The sequence below is a fragment of the Populus euphratica genome, unplaced genomic scaffold (assembly GCF_000495115.2).
Source record: "Populus euphratica unplaced genomic scaffold, PopEup_1.0 scaffold222.1, whole genome shotgun sequence".
Taxonomy (NCBI): domain Eukaryota; kingdom Viridiplantae; phylum Streptophyta; class Magnoliopsida; order Malpighiales; family Salicaceae; genus Populus; species Populus euphratica.
Window position 1 is genome coordinate 348,199 of NW_011500024.1, and position 15,204 is coordinate 363,402.

The 15,204-nt window shown below is 29.3% G+C and overlaps 2 protein-coding genes across 6 annotated transcripts; one reads left to right on the forward strand and one right to left on the reverse strand.

Annotated features, from left to right (window-relative positions):
* Positions 1 to 2,115: 2,115 nt before the first annotated feature.
* On the reverse strand, positions 2,116 to 4,635 carry LOC105142076 (bifunctional epoxide hydrolase 2-like). Of its 2 annotated transcripts, XM_011049528.1 has the most exons (5): positions 4,514 to 4,633; positions 4,214 to 4,428; positions 3,242 to 3,415; positions 2,730 to 2,965; positions 2,116 to 2,628 (listed from the first exon to the last, which is right to left on the reverse strand). In XM_011049528.1, exons 1-5 carry the CDS (start codon positions 4,581 to 4,583, stop codon positions 2,376 to 2,378), a joined length of 948 nt encoding a protein of 315 aa, XP_011047830.1. In that variant the 5' UTR covers positions 4,584 to 4,633; the 3' UTR covers positions 2,116 to 2,375. The 2 variants fall into 2 exon arrangements, with proteins under 2 accessions (XP_011047830.1, XP_011047831.1); XM_011049529.1 differs by lacking the exon at positions 3,242 to 3,415 and having other exon boundaries at positions 4,514 to 4,635.
* A 7,381-nt stretch (positions 4,636 to 12,016) lies between these two features.
* Positions 12,017 to 14,786, forward strand: LOC105142077 (RNA polymerase-associated protein RTF1 homolog). 4 transcript variants are annotated; one of them, XM_011049531.1, is made up of 2 exons: positions 12,017 to 12,126; positions 12,489 to 14,786. In XM_011049531.1, the coding sequence occupies exon 2, from the start codon at positions 12,513 to 12,515 to the stop codon at positions 14,511 to 14,513; it is 2,001 nt and encodes a 666-aa protein (XP_011047833.1). In that variant the 5' UTR covers positions 12,017 to 12,126; positions 12,489 to 12,512; the 3' UTR covers positions 14,514 to 14,786. The 4 variants fall into 4 exon arrangements, with proteins under 4 accessions (XP_011047833.1, XP_011047834.1, XP_011047836.1 ...); XM_011049532.1 differs by having other exon boundaries at positions 12,501 to 14,786; XM_011049534.1 differs by having other exon boundaries at positions 12,505 to 14,786.
* Positions 14,787 to 15,204: the final 418 nt, after the last annotated feature.

Sequence of the window (15,204 nt, forward strand, 5' to 3'; positions counted from 1 at the left end):
TATACATATATATATATATATATATATATATATGTTGTTACGGGAAAATGAATATGCATAAAAAGTAACATATGAGTAATGAATGAATATAATTTTTTTATGATATCGATTTGAAGGAATCTTAACTAAAAACTTCTTTGTGATTCAGGAGGAGCAACCAGGATTGAATCTTCTGTTAAGGGAGGTTACGAGATCGGCGGAGCAAGTGCGTGATTTTCCCTCGTGATTTTCCCTTCTATTTGCACTTGTACAATTTGAAAGTCTTTTGGTGAATACAATTGCAATAAATATTGTGTTCAATGTAAATAAAGTCTAGCATATTTACAAGATTAGATATGGCTAATGACATTCGTGATAGGATTGCTGGAAAATGAATTACAAGATTTGCTATGGCTAATGACATCCATGATAAGATTGTCGGGAAATGAATTACAAGGATAGCTTAGGCCATGTTTATATTAAACATTATGATGATTGAAATAAGGTTCGGAATTATAGGACTTGTGATGATGAGTTGATTGAGTGAATTTATAATAGTCGATAAGTTGAAATGTCGATAGGATTGCCGGGAAATGAATTACAAGGATAGCTTAGATCATGTTTATATTAAACATTATGATAATTGAAATAAGGTTCGGAATTATAGGACTTGTGATGATGAGTTGATTGAGTGAATTTATAATAGTCGATAAGTTGGAATGTCTTAAATACAAACAAAACTCTGATAAATTTTTAATACATTTCAAAAAAAAATTATTCTGAAACTAGGAGCATATGTTGGGATCTTTAATATCGATCAAGTTGTACATGATGAGTTGGGCCGTTATATCACAAATCTACCTTATTTGTGATGATGAGTTGATTGAGTGAATTTATAATAGTTGATAAGTTGGAATGTCTTAAATACAAACAAAACTCTGACAAATTTTTAATACATTTCAAAAAAAAATTATTCTTAAACTAGGAGCATATGTTGGGATCTTTAACATCCATCAAGTTATACATGATGAGCTGGGCTGTTATATCACAGATCTACCTTGTGAGATTTTAATACAGAAAACTGATCTGAAGTTCGATATGAAGCTCCACTTCTTATATCAACATATTTGTGTTGTATGTCTCACACACACATACAGAGATATGACTAATATGAAGCTTTCTGAACTAAAAGAAAAGGTTTATGAATGTGGGAATTGATCCAGGGATTAGTTGTTAGAGAGATATGACTGAAATGAAGCTTTCTGTATTAAAAAAAGTTCATGAAGGTGGGAATTGATCCAGGGATCAATAGTTCAGTTTATATTTACCATCTATTGAAGCTACTGTCTGCTAACAAAAAAACTTCTCAATTCTCAATCTTATCTTATGTACTTAGTTGATATAATTGTTTTAATAAAGAAAAATAAATATTCTAGCTTTTTAAACTTTTTGATATAAAAAAAATCTTAATCATAAATTAAAATGTTTATATACATATCTAATTAAAATATTTGACTTGATAATACCCCATAATGTTTAATAACCCTGTTTCTTTATTCATGTAAATAAAAGGTAAATGAAAAAAATTGTTACTGAAAGCCAATTAAATGAAATTATGAAGTTCAACTATAAAATAATTTGTTATTGAATGGAGAAATTAAAAAATATATATATTTAAAATAATATTAATGTATAAAATTAGAAAAAAAAATTCAATGTTTTGATTTTTTTTGGGGATCAATAGTGCAGAATGCACTTTGAATCCTCCAAATCCATTTAGATTTTCTTATAATAATAGTTCTTCTCTTGGTTTAACTATCTAATGCCCTTTTTTAAGTTGCTGCGTGTCTCTTCGTGTTGGTAAATGGTAAGTTAATCACTAGATGTGGCATTCTAAGCTCGAGCTGGCACTGATATCATTCAGTTTTTATCCCGGTAACTTACCAATTTCAGAGAATTTTTTAGGATTAGCGGATTTCAGTGCTATTCTTCAGCTTTACACCATATGAAGCTGTAATTCTTGGGAAACCATGTGATGCAGTGTTCTCCTTCTATGACTTTCATTATCCATTCAACCCCCACGAAGTTTTTTTCCAAGAATTCACATGGAGCTTAACATTAAGGTGAGGCAAGATATTTCAGCATGAGTACAACATTATGATTATTGAAAACAGTAAAATCCATTTAAGACTCGAATTATATGATGCATGTCTTTTCTTCAAACTCAAATACAAACAGGTCCGACCACAGATACAGAGGCAGAGGGCAGTGGTCCTGCATTAACAGTTCTCTGCATACTCAACAATCAAAGAACTCAGCATCAGAATTAGATTCCAGTGTTCCAAGGTTGCAGCATTAAGGCCAAGTGACATCAAGACATACTTCGCAACAAATCCTCACGACCAGATTCTGGCATTAAGGAAAGGAAGTATGAGCTGATTCACCTCGTCAGGTGATTGCTCCTGAACAAAATGGCTTCCTTCAGGCAAATATATGATGTCCAAAGCAGGGACAAACTCTTTGACCTTCCCACTCCTTATGTAAGCTTCCATCCCAGGAAATTTGAAGACATAATCTTTGTCGCCCATGATAAGAAGTGCTGGAACTTCAACTACTGGTTCTGTTATGTTGATATCTTCATCAAGGGACCTATAAAGTATACAATCAAACCAATCTTATAAGATGCTAACATTAAACAAGTCAGACAAATTAGCATAGACTGGCACTATTTTAAAAGACACGCCACTTACCGATATGGAACTTGTAACGCCGTTTGGAATCCAGACTTCTCGTACAAGGCTCCATATGTCGCAAGATCTTCCTCTGTGAACCAAGGGGGAAGAGGAGTGGATAGGTCCACCAAATCCATAATCTCCTGGTTTTCAGCAGCTATTGGTATTTCACTTCTAGAGAACAAAATGTAGATGTTCCTGACAACCGTTTTTGCATCAAGTCGACCAAAATCAGCTTCTGCTCTTCCAGGTGTCTACACACAACTCAAAGAAAAAATAATAAGGAATCAGATAAATGATTTTTAGACTTCAGCAAATAGACAGTCTCGAGCATGTAGATTGTTAAATTCTAAACCGTTCATGTAAATGTCCTAGTCCATGCATGCATAATTAGTATTCGATGGTCATTTAGAATTTCTATACATTCTAACAAACTATCAGATACACAAAAAAAATAAAAATAAAAGAGGAGAAAAAAAAGATATGCCATATCGAATGTTTAGAGCAAGGAATATAAAATGGAAAACGACCTTCCATCTAGATATATAAAAGCCTTCGGGGAGGTATTTCTGGTATTGACTTGGACCTGGACCTGGTGGTATGAATGGCACTCCCAGTGTCACAACCCCTAGGACCCTCTCTGGATGCAGAAGTGCAAACAAGTAAGCTGGCTTGGCTCCAAAATCTTTTGCAACAAGAACAACCTATGATCATTCAAGCAACAGAACAGAGAGAGAATCAAATCAATAACACCCCACAAATGATAAAACTGATCACAGTCTCTGAGATTTCTTCTTTTGCTTGAATTTCTCAGTAACCCATCAGAAGTCAACATTTCAAAAGTCTCTTCTTTTCGTCACTTCTCCCGTACTGTAGTGATTTCTTTCTAGCTATATTTTCCATACCATCACTTTCCTCTTGGAAAATTTCGGTTACAAAAATATTCTTGATGTGGAATTTCGTTTCTTTAACATTAAGGTATCATCAGACCGGTCGGGACTAACAGCCCGTTTGTCTATGAGACCACCCAAGTTTCAAGTTACAGGTGGCCGCGCAAAACAGGATCACTTTGATGCTTTTTGAGCGACCAACCGCAATTTGAAATGCTGTTAGCAGCGTAGATCTGGTCTGCATGGAATATTTTTTTTACAAAAAAAGATGTCTGAACCCAGACCTTGCAGGGGATGAGGGATGCACAAACTTCGTTGCCGTCAAAATAATAATTTAGTCCCTGTGGTTTAAGCGATATAATAACTCGGTCCTTTTGTTTCAGAAACCATAATTTAGTCTCTTGATTGTCTATGATGACCATTAAGTTCCTAAAAACTCCTTCAGTTGTTTCACAAAATACCCAAACTACCCCTAGGTTTCTAGGGGTTATTAAGGCCACAAAAGAGTACTTTGGGGAAAAATAATTGACGTTACTGCTGGTTATTGTGCTGCAGTTAAAAATTTCTACGATGGGGTGGGAGTCGAGGGTAAAACCGTAAAAGGAGCGGTACCTTGGTAAGTTCGAGGAAATCCAGGATTGCGAGAAGGTCGCTGACAAGGTCACCAAACATGGTCTTTTCCGGCACAGGTGGCGGGTCGGATAGCCCGTATCCTCTGTAGTCGGGTGCGATGGCCCGGAATCCTGCGTTGGCAAGACAAATCATCTGGTGGCGCCATGAGTACCATATCTCAGGGAATCCGTGGAGAAACACCACCACTTTGGGACCTGAAGCTCAAAATGAAAGGCCAGGGATCAAAATATCAGTGAGAGCTTCATGACAGTTGTTGGGATGCGTGTGTTGGATTCTTACCTGCTCCGATCTCTGCTACGTGGAGCTTTAATCCTTGGACTTGTACGAGTTTGTGCTGGATTTGTTCCATACTTCTTTTTAGAGGAGAGTGTCATTAATGTACTCGTGTTTTTTCTTGGGAGCTTTATATGCTGTTTAACTATTTAAAAAAAAACGTAAAAATAAATAAAAATAAAACGCTAATGCCGCGGGGATCTTTTTGCAATTCTATTAAACTCACGAAAGAAAATAAATCTTAAAATTTCTTGAATTGGATATTTACCTAGCACAAATTTTTACTAAAAATATATAAGACGGGGATTGGTTTATTTAATAAATTTAAAAGAAATTTAGATTATTGGTTTTTATTTAAAAAACTATTAATAAATAATAAAAAAACAATAAAAAAATAAAAAAAATATTAGGCCATATAAACTTTTCAAACCTGTAATTTAGATTATTAAAATAGGAATATCATATATATAAAAATAGTAAAACTCAATTACCAACAAATCTAATATTAAATGATAAATTATCAATATTATTACTATCATTATTATTATTATTATTATTATTATTATTATTATTATTATTACTATTATTATTATAGCTATTATTATTATTACTCAATTACTATAACAAACCATTATTATTATTATTATTATTATAGCTATCATTGTTGTTGTTATTACTCCTAGCATTACATCTAAGACTATAATCAGTATCGTTACCACTATTTAAACTATTATTATTACCACTATTATTATTATTATCATTATTAACAGTATTATTAGTAATATTGTTAATATCACCATTATTATTATTATTTTAAAATAACAAAAATCATAAACTGGATAGTATTATTAGTAATATTGTTAATATCATAATTTGAAGGATAAATTAAAAATGATAAAAAAACCTTAGAGCAAAGGAAACAAATAAGAAAACAAAAGAAGAAGGACCGAAATGAAATTAATATTATTATTATTGAAAAAAACTATAAACTTAATTTGAAAGTTAAAATTAAAAACTATAAAATTTTTGATAAAAGAGCCAAGGAAAAAAGAAAGAAATCAAAACCAGAAGGACCAAATCAAAAAATATTATATATATATATGAAAATTAGAATTTAATGATTAAATTGAAAACAAATAAAACTCTAACAAAAGAGAAAATGACTAAAATTGAAACTAAAAGGATTGATTTTGAAATACCAACAACAAATAGATCAACAACATAAAAAAAAAAAAAGAATGAAAACTAAATATAGTAAACAAGGAAATTAAAGGAGGATGCAATTGAAAAGCAAAATTAAGAAATGAATTAAGACAAAACAAATAGATATAAAAAAATCAAGGACCAAAACAAAAAAAATAAACTTGAAGGGCTAATATGAAAATGTGGAGGGCAAAGCATGATTTTCTAGGAGGAAAGAGAAAAATAAAGAAAAAAATGTCAGCAACTTATCAAAGATCTAGTGAGTACACGTGATGGACAAGGAAAAAGAAAAGGCTGAGATGAATCTAATGATGTGGCATAATTTTTTTATTTTTTTACCACCGTGTACAGGAGCACTCACTACTTGAAAGGTGGTGGAGTAGTTAGCGCTCATCAACCGTTTTTAATGTTTTTTTTAAAACATCATCCTACCCTCAAAACCCAAGCATTATTACATTTGTTTTAAAAACAAACCTTTGCAATTATGAATTAACCCCTTAAGTCAAACTTTAAAAATTTTATAATTAAGGGTAATGTAGATAAAAATATAAAATGCCAAAAAAAATCATAACACAATATTTAACTAATTATTTACTTTTAAGGGCCAAAAAATCATTTAATTATGCAAAAGATTGATAAAAAGACCAAGACACCCCTAACTATTCACAAATGATAAATGAGTGAAATAAAAAGACTATTTTACTTCTAAAAATGCACTTAAATAAGATTTTTTTAAGGGAAAAATCATCAATTTATTATTAAGATTCACAATAAATAAAGGCATATATACAAGTGAAAATCCCACACTTTTTAGCTTTTCTTTAATATGTAAGGAAAATAAGCATCTTATCCAATTTTTTAGTTATGATGGTTAATTACAAATAAGTATCTAATCTCAATTTAAAATTATATAAATTTTACCATCCAACTAACATTGATGTATTAGTTTGATTTAAATGACATATTCTAGTGATAGCATGAGAATGAAAAGTAATAAAATTTGAAATACCTCTTTTTGTAAATACATGACATGTCGCATATATGCGATATTGCGATGATTATTTTTTTAGATTGGGATCTTCTTGGTAATGGGTGAAAAGAATAAAGAATTTTTTTATCTTTCTTAGTAAAAAAAAAAGTTATCATTGAATATTTTGATATTTAAAAACTCTAACTAGTCTCGAGTCTAAATAAAAGGACTGATTGTATATAAAAAAGACATATCATTCTTAGTATACCTTACTTAAAATAAATTAGATTGTTTATTTGTCTTATATAAACTAAGATAATATTGTGTTTTATAACCGTAAACCTGTTTAATTATTAAAGTTAGTCCATCCGAGTAGAGTGTACCATAATTTTAGAGGTCAAGTCTAATCATTCTAGAATATATCTTATGTATAAGTTTATAATTTTGTATATTAAAAAAATAATTTTTTTATTTTTTTAATACAAACTAAGTTCTTATGACTTTAATAAATTAGGTATTAAATTCAATATGCATTCAAAATAAAAATTATTTTTGTGATTTTTTTATTATGATTAAATTATACCAATATGATTTATTTTTGAGAAACTTGAACATATGCAATAAAAATATCTAAATGCATTTCTTTAAAAGGAAAATTTTGTTGTTTTTATGGAAAAAAACTAATTTATTTAATACCGAAAAAATACTTTGTGTGTAGATCATAATTTCAAATATTAAATATAAAAAGGTGAAAAAATGATATGGGCAAAATAACGTAATAAAGGCTTTGGAGAACCTAAGCCTTAAACAGCAAAACTAAAACAGATATTACTTTCCAGGTGATGAAAAAAGAAAGATGAAGTTAATTAAAGATCCCAGCCCCTTTATGTATTTAAGAGATTAAAGTATGTATGATATTGTGTACTTTTTATCATTATAGTTTGAAAAAAATTGGTTTATAAAAAATATTTTTAAATAAGATTGATTTGATATTTATATACGTTTAATTAAAATTATAATTAAAATTAAAGCTGAAAAAAATAACTTAAATTGTTTGGTTAATAATGCTTTTTAAATTAAGATTATAAAATAACTTTTATATATATATATATAAAATGATGATTTTTAATTTAAATATTGTAAATTCAACTAATTCTATTATATCATGAAATAAATAATATTTTATATAAAATATTTTTTATTATTCCATTAAACTACTACAATTCCATCACATATGAAATTCATCTCATAAAAACTATAATTTTCATGATTTTTTAAACGTACAACAAAATCAAGTAAAATATCATTAGGAACAAAATTAGAATTATGATCAAATTTTACAAATGCTACACCATTATGTGATCTCCTTCTATTTTATGTAATATAATTGAATAATGTTAAATATTAATTTTTTAAATAAATCATAATTAAAAATTAAAAAATTAGTTTTTTTTTTATATTTATTTTTATATACAGAGTTAGTTAATTCATTCATAGATGGTATATAAAAAGAGAAGCAGCTGGAAGCTGCTTTCGATTAATCTACATTTTAAACACAAAATTTACTGAGTTTCACAAACAGTAAACCATGATTTAAACAGAAACAACCACGTAAATGTAAATAAACATCCTCTGAGCCTTCATCACACTTTTGTTTTTGAAATTGCAGACAACATTTTAAAACAACATAAAACAGACATTCCCTTTATGCTTCTCTTATGTTCTTCTTTGGAATCTAAAATTAAATTATCACAACGTTTTATTATTGCTCAGGGATATGATATCAATAGGTGAGTTGCCTTTATTTCCATCCACGTTATATATATTAGTTTAAGTTAACTTGAAAAAATTAAAAAAAAATTAAAATTTAAAATTTTATATAAAAAATTTAAAAATAATTTATAAAAATATAAATCATACATGTTATAAATAATAAAATTTAAAAAATTATTTTAAAAAAATTATTTCATATTAAAAACATACTATATTATCCTTTTAAATTAAAATATTTAAACTAAAAAAGCTTTTTTATTATATATCAAAACAATATAACTTTTTTTTTTAACATAAAATATATATACTAAAAGACTTCAAATCTCAAATTAAAAAATTATTTTTTTCTTTTAAACATATAATATATATATTAAAAGGTTTCAAATTTTATATTAAAAAAATAAAATAGTCTTCTAGTATTTATATAATGAACTTTAAAAAGGGTTAATAGAATGTATATTCTTATTTATATGTGGGATAAAAAATATATCATTTTGAAAAAACATAACTTTTTTTTTAACATAAAGTGTATATATATACTAAAAGACTTCAAATATTATATTAAAAAAATAATTCTTTTCTTGTAAATATAGAATATATATACTAAAGGACTTCAAATTTCATATTAAAAAATAAAACATTCTTCTACTATTTATATAGTGAACTTTGAAAATGATCAATAACCAACTAAAAATATAAAAAAGAGTGGTCTTTGGTTAGAAAAAAACACATTTAAAAAAAAAAATCTCTACTAAGTTTTGCCAGTCTTCTGAGTCTGTTCAACTCAATAGGTTGACCGAGTTTTGTTGGGTTTTTACCCAGGATGGTCTTTTATTTACCCAGACCAGTCTAGCTATTAGATCAATTGGGTCTCGAATCAACCCATTAGACTAGTCTAGATTTAATAACCATGGGTGATATAACCAAGATAGCAGAGTTTATTATAAATTAAAATATTTAAAAATAAAAAATACTATAACTACGAAGAAAAATCTAAAATACATAATTTTTTCCCATTCAAGCTTCACTTTTCAAAAGGCTAGGATGAAGCATAATAACACTAGCCTCGTTTGTTTGCTAGAAAGTAGGTTTTTTTGGAAAGTGAATTTCGAAAAAATAAATTATTTTCTGATGTTTGGTAGTATAATAGAAAATAAGTTGAAAAATACTTTTTAGTGTTTGGTTATTTCATGGAAAATGAGCTGAAAAATAACTTATTAATATTTTATTTTTTTTAAATTTATTAAAATAATAAGAAACAAATTTTACCAATTAAAAAGTTGAATGAGAAAGAAATTAAAAAATATATAATTTTATAAATTATCTTAAATAAAATAAATAATAATCAAAATAATAGAGATCAAATCTAAAAAATGAAAGATGAAGAAATTTTAAAAATAATAATTAATATTTCATAAATTATTTTAAATAAAATAAGTAATAATCAAAATAATAAAAATCAAATTTGATAGATAAAAAATTTCAATAAAAAAATGATAAGAAAAAAAGATAACAATTATAAAAATAGGACCAAAATTAATATAAAAATTAAATTTTAAGAGATGAAGTTGAAAAATAAATATTCAAAACAATATATATATATATATATATATAACGATTAAAAGTTTGAGAATAAATAAAAGAAAAGTTTAAAAATTATTTTTCAAAAAATAAATATATAAATTTAAAAATAAAAATAAAAAAATATTTTTTATATTTTTAACTCTACAAGACTGAATAATACGGAGAATGTAAATGAAGTTACTTTTGGTAATGATATAAAAATAAGGTGAGGTAATTGATGACCAAGGACAGTAGAGTTTTTTTTTCATATATAAATTAAAATAATAAAAAATACTATAATTATAATGAAAAATATAAAATATTTAATTTTTTCCTATTCTAATTTCACTTTTCAAAAGCTACGATTAAGCATGATAATACTAAATTAAAAAAAAAAGAATAAAATTTCTAAACTAGAAAAGAAAATAAAATTTTTTTTCCTCTAAAAATTCATATATTACAAAATGAGTGTCTTTCTATTATGTTTGGTCGGTGGAAAATAACACAGAAGGTAAAAAAAACTCTTTTACTCTTATATTGTTTTTTATTTGACATATTTGAAACACTAGCCATTTTTTTTTCATTTCATTATTCCATGTTTAACCTATTTAATAATTTTTTAATAGAAATATATTTTCTATTTTAATTTTTTTTAAAAATAAAATTTTAATTTTAATTATTTTATTTTTTCATTTAAAATTCAAAAAGTTATTAAATTATTTTATTTTTTATGTAACTTCGTAGAAAATATATTATTTATAAATTTATAATAAATTACAAAATAATTCAACATTATTTTCTTATATAAAAAACAGTCTCATTTATAATTATCAAACTTGACCTGAGAGTTATTTCAATCAAAAGGCCTGGTCAGGATTACAAGAATCAACCCAGAAAAATTAAAAAAATATTTTAAGTTTTAATATTTTATATAAAAAATAATAAACAATTCATATGAATATAGGCTATCATGTTATGAATAATAAAGTTTAAAAAATTATTTCAAAAAGTTTTTTATTTCACATTAAAAAAATATAGTTTTACTCTTTTAAGTTGAAATATTAAAAACAATCATCCTACATTAAAAAAACATAATTTTTTATGTGAGCATAAATTATATATACTAAAATGATTCAAATCTCACATTAAAAAATAAGTTTTTTTCTATGAATATAGAGTATATATACTAAAGAGTTTTAAATTCTTTAAATTTTATATTAAAAGATATTATGTTATCATTTTAAGTTGAAGTATTTAAACTAAATTTTTTTTATCCTATATTAAAAAAATATAATTTTTTTCTTGTGAACATAGAGTATATATACTAAAGGGTTTCAAATCCCACATTGAAAAAATAATTTTTTTAATATAGAATATATATACTAAAAGATTTCAAATCTCACATTAAAAAAGTAATTTTTTTTCTTGTGAATATAAAATACATATATTAAAAGGTTTTTTTGCACTAGCTAGTTTTTTACCCCACTCAAACCGATGTAACCTTCAAATCTCAAATCAACCCTCTAAACTGATTCAAGTTTAATAACTAGGGTTTCATCAAGTAGTAAAGCGTAAACACCAAGCTTTTGAGCTTGTTTAAAAGTAAGCTTTTGAACTTGTTTAAAAGTATGGTTATAGTTGTAGTTATTTTTTAAAGTGTTTCTTCGTAGTGAAATATATCAAAATAATCTAAAATATAAAATATTATTATTATTATTTGTATTATAATTAATGTTATTAATAAAATAATTAATAAATATTAAAAAACAACTAGAAAATATTTTTATAATTATAACAAGCTCCTTAAATCTGCGGCGGCGCGCTATCATATTATTATCTCTTGGAGGTAGGCACATGTGACAACCATTTTCGGGTGGCCAAATCGTAATATTGTACTCGTAGTAGTGTTTTGTTAAGAACTTTAACATGGAGGACTGATTTGATAGTTGACGTGTGACTTATCTAGTTCCTAAAAGTTAAAACTAAACTCCTGATTTTTTTATAAAAAAAATCCTCCAGCGAATTTATGATCTATGTTTCTCTCTCCACGTTCATTCTAGACTGCAAAGATTCAATCTGTAGCTCGATCCTACCTTCGAATTTCTCGACGGTAAGCTCTCCATTGCCTTTCCAAACCGTAATTCAGCTTAGCTTTCTTGCTTCCTTCTCACGATTGGTATTCGTTTAAATTTGGCATTTGATTTCTAGGGTTTTACAAAAAGAAGTGATTTGTATGATATTAGCGTTTCAATGAGCTGTATATTTTAATTTGTGTCGTTTTTAATTGACTGGGTTGATAGAGATTATAGTGGGAATTATCATCCCACAATCAGCTGCTGTAGATTATGGTTTTCGGTTTGTTTTTTTTTTTTAATTGTGAGAGCTAAAAAGATTTGCTTTTGATAACCAATTCATGCTTTTGTATATTTGGTTGGTTAACTTGTTGGATTGACACTTGGAGACTAATTCCAGCGGTACTTGAAGTCAGTGTAGTGTATGACGATGGCGGATTTAGAAAATTTGCTGCTTGAGGCAGCGGGAAGGACTGGGAAATCAGGAAGAAACAGGAATTCATTACCTCCATCAAGGAGGCGAAAACAGGAGGGTTCATATTCGGATGGTGGAAGTGATTCTAGGGATGATGGTTCAGATGACGATCGTGGGTATGCAAGTAGGAAGCCATCTGGTTCTCAAGTGCCTTTGAAGAAGAGACTGGAAACTAATGAGAGGGATGATGAGGGGGGTGGTCAGGAAGAAGGTGATTATGATGATGGTGGTTCGTATCGTGAGGGTGAGAGTAGTGATGCATCGGATATTGGTGATGATCTTTACAAAGACGAGGATGATCGGCAGAAGCTTGCTCAGATGAGTGAACTTGACAGGGAGTTGATATTGGCAGACCGGGCAGACAAGAAAGGGGATAAACATTTGACTGAGAAAATCAGATCAAAAAGGGATAATGATAAACCAACCCGATCTAGAAAAGAGACTCCACCTCTTCCATCGTTGCGTGGAGTGCGTTCTTCAGCTAGGTCAGCTGACAGGGCTGCTGCTAAAGATGATGCATTGAATGAATTGAGAGCTAAACGATTAAAACAGCAGGACCCAGAGGCTCATCGCAAGTTGAGGGATGCATCTAGAGGATCTGCTGGCAGCAGGGGCTTTGCACAAGTCAAGAAGAATAATTTCACTTCAGCACGTCTGAGTAGCTCTAGCAGTGAGAGTGAGAGTGGAAGTAGGTCTCACAGTGAGGATGAAGGGTCAACAGGTGATGGTGGAATGGCAGATAGTGATGAGGATGGGGATCCTGGGTCCCAGGGGCCAACTTATGAAGATATAAAAGAAATTACAATTCGGAGAACAAAACTTGCAAAATGGTTTATGGAGCCTTGGTTTGAAGAATTGATTATTGGTTGTTTTGTGAGGGTAGGGATTGGTAGGTCGAAGACTGGGCCTGTGTACAGGCTCTGCATGGTCCGGAATGTTGATGCTGCAGAACCTGACAAGCCATACAAACTGGAGAATAAGTCAACTTTTAAGTATTTGAATGTTACTTGGGGTGCTGATAGCTCTGCTGCCAGGTGGCAGATGGCTATGGTGTCAGATTCTGCACCAACTGAGGAAGAGTATAAACAGTGGGTTAGAGAAGCGGAGCGTGGTGGTGGCCGTTTACCAAGCAAACAAGATATCTTGGAAAAGAAGGAAGCCATACGTAAGTCGAACACTTTTGTGTACTCAGCAGCCACTGTGAAGCAGATGCTGCAGGAGAAAAAATCTGCATCATCGAGACCATTGAATGTTGCTGCTGAGAAGGACAGGTTGAGGAGGGAGCTGGAAATTGCACAAAGTAAGCATGACGAGGCAGAGGTTGAGAGGATAGAGGCAAGGATTCTGGAACTGGAGGCATCTCGGCAGGCTAAGGTGAAAGATGCCAAGGCTATTAGGCTGGCAGAAATGAATAGAAAGAACAGAGTTGAGAACTTCAGAAATGCATCAGAATTGAAGCCTATAAATACAGGTCTAAAAGCCGGAGAAGCTGGGTACGACCCATTTTCAAGGAGATGGACAAGGTCAAGGAATTATTATGTTTCAAACCCTGCTGGAGGAGCTGATGCTGCTGCTGCATCAAATAGTGAGGCAAATGACACAGCGGCAGTTGCAGATAGTCATCATGTAGTAGCAGGGGCAATGTCGGTGTCTGGTGTTGCTGCTACAGCAGCTGCTTTGGATGCGGCAGCTGATGCTGGGAAGTTAGTGGATACCAGTGCTCCTGTGGATCAAGGCACTGAGTCAAATACAATGCATAACTTTGAGCTTGAAATCTCACTGATTGCACTGCAGAAGTTTCGTGGACCTCAGGGTGCCCATGCAGGGTTCATGGCTAGGAAACAGAGGATAGAAGCAACTGTTGGATGCCAAGTCCGTGAGAATGATGGGAGAAGACATGCTTTGACCTTGACGGTTGGTGACTACAAGAGAAGAAGAGGGCTTCTCTGAAATGCAATGATCCACCAAACAGCATCTATTTTAATGATTCTGATAACAACATCATGTTCGCGGTCTACAATAAATCTGATGAGTTATGATTATGCTGTTATTGAGTACATTAATGCAAGTGGTTTAAACTGTGAGACCACTGTATAGATTAAATCGATTTCAGTACTGACGTTTGGCGTTGTGTTACGTGCTTTTGATGGCGCTAATGCAATATTTTCTGAATGGTATTGTTTGAGATGCCAAGATTAATGTATTTCGGATTTTGTGGAGAGATTTTGATGCATTGGTTTTTGAGGAAAATATATTTTTCTTAGTTATTTTTATTTTTATTTTTATTTTTTTACTTTTTAGTATGATGTTTTTGTATTTTTTATGCCTATTTCGGGGGAACTTTTTTTTTCTAATAATTTATTTTATTCTATCCAATATTATTGTGGGTTTTTTTTATATATAAAAATTTATAATAGTTTTTTGATAAATGAAGATTTAAATGAATAAAATTAAGGATCTTGATAATCTCCCTGGATTCGGTGTTTTTGGTTTTTTAAGATTTTGTTATGTAATTAATTCTTTTATCTTTTGTTTTTTATGGTGTCAATTGATATTAAAACTTAAAAGATTTTTTGTAGTTATTTTGTTTTGTTATGCGTGGATGGTTTATTTTATTTTATTTTATTGTGTGCTATAAAAT

What these genes read in the sequence shown, in the direction of transcription:
- LOC105142077 (XM_011049530.1), top strand. Translation starts at nt 12,043, where the DNA reads ATGATCTATGTTTCTCTCTCCACGTTCATTCTAGACTGCAAAGATTCA. An exon ending in TACCTTCGAATTTCTCGACG is followed by an intron (nt 12,127 to 12,509) that starts GTAAGCTCTCCA and finishes AAGTCAGTGTAG; the next exon opens with TGTATGACGATGGCGGATTT.
- LOC105142076 (XM_011049528.1), bottom strand. Translation starts at nt 4,583, where the DNA reads ATGGAACAAATCCAGCACAAACTCGTACAAGTCCAAGGATTAAAGCTC. An exon ending in TTTATATATCTAGATGGAAG is followed by an intron (nt 2,966 to 3,241) that starts GTCGTTTTCCAT and finishes AGTTGTGTGTAG; the next exon opens with ACACCTGGAAGAGCAGAAGC. An exon ending in GCGTTACAAGTTCCATATCG is followed by an intron (nt 2,629 to 2,729) that starts GTAAGTGGCGTG and finishes TATACTTTATAG; the next exon opens with GTCCCTTGATGAAGATATCA.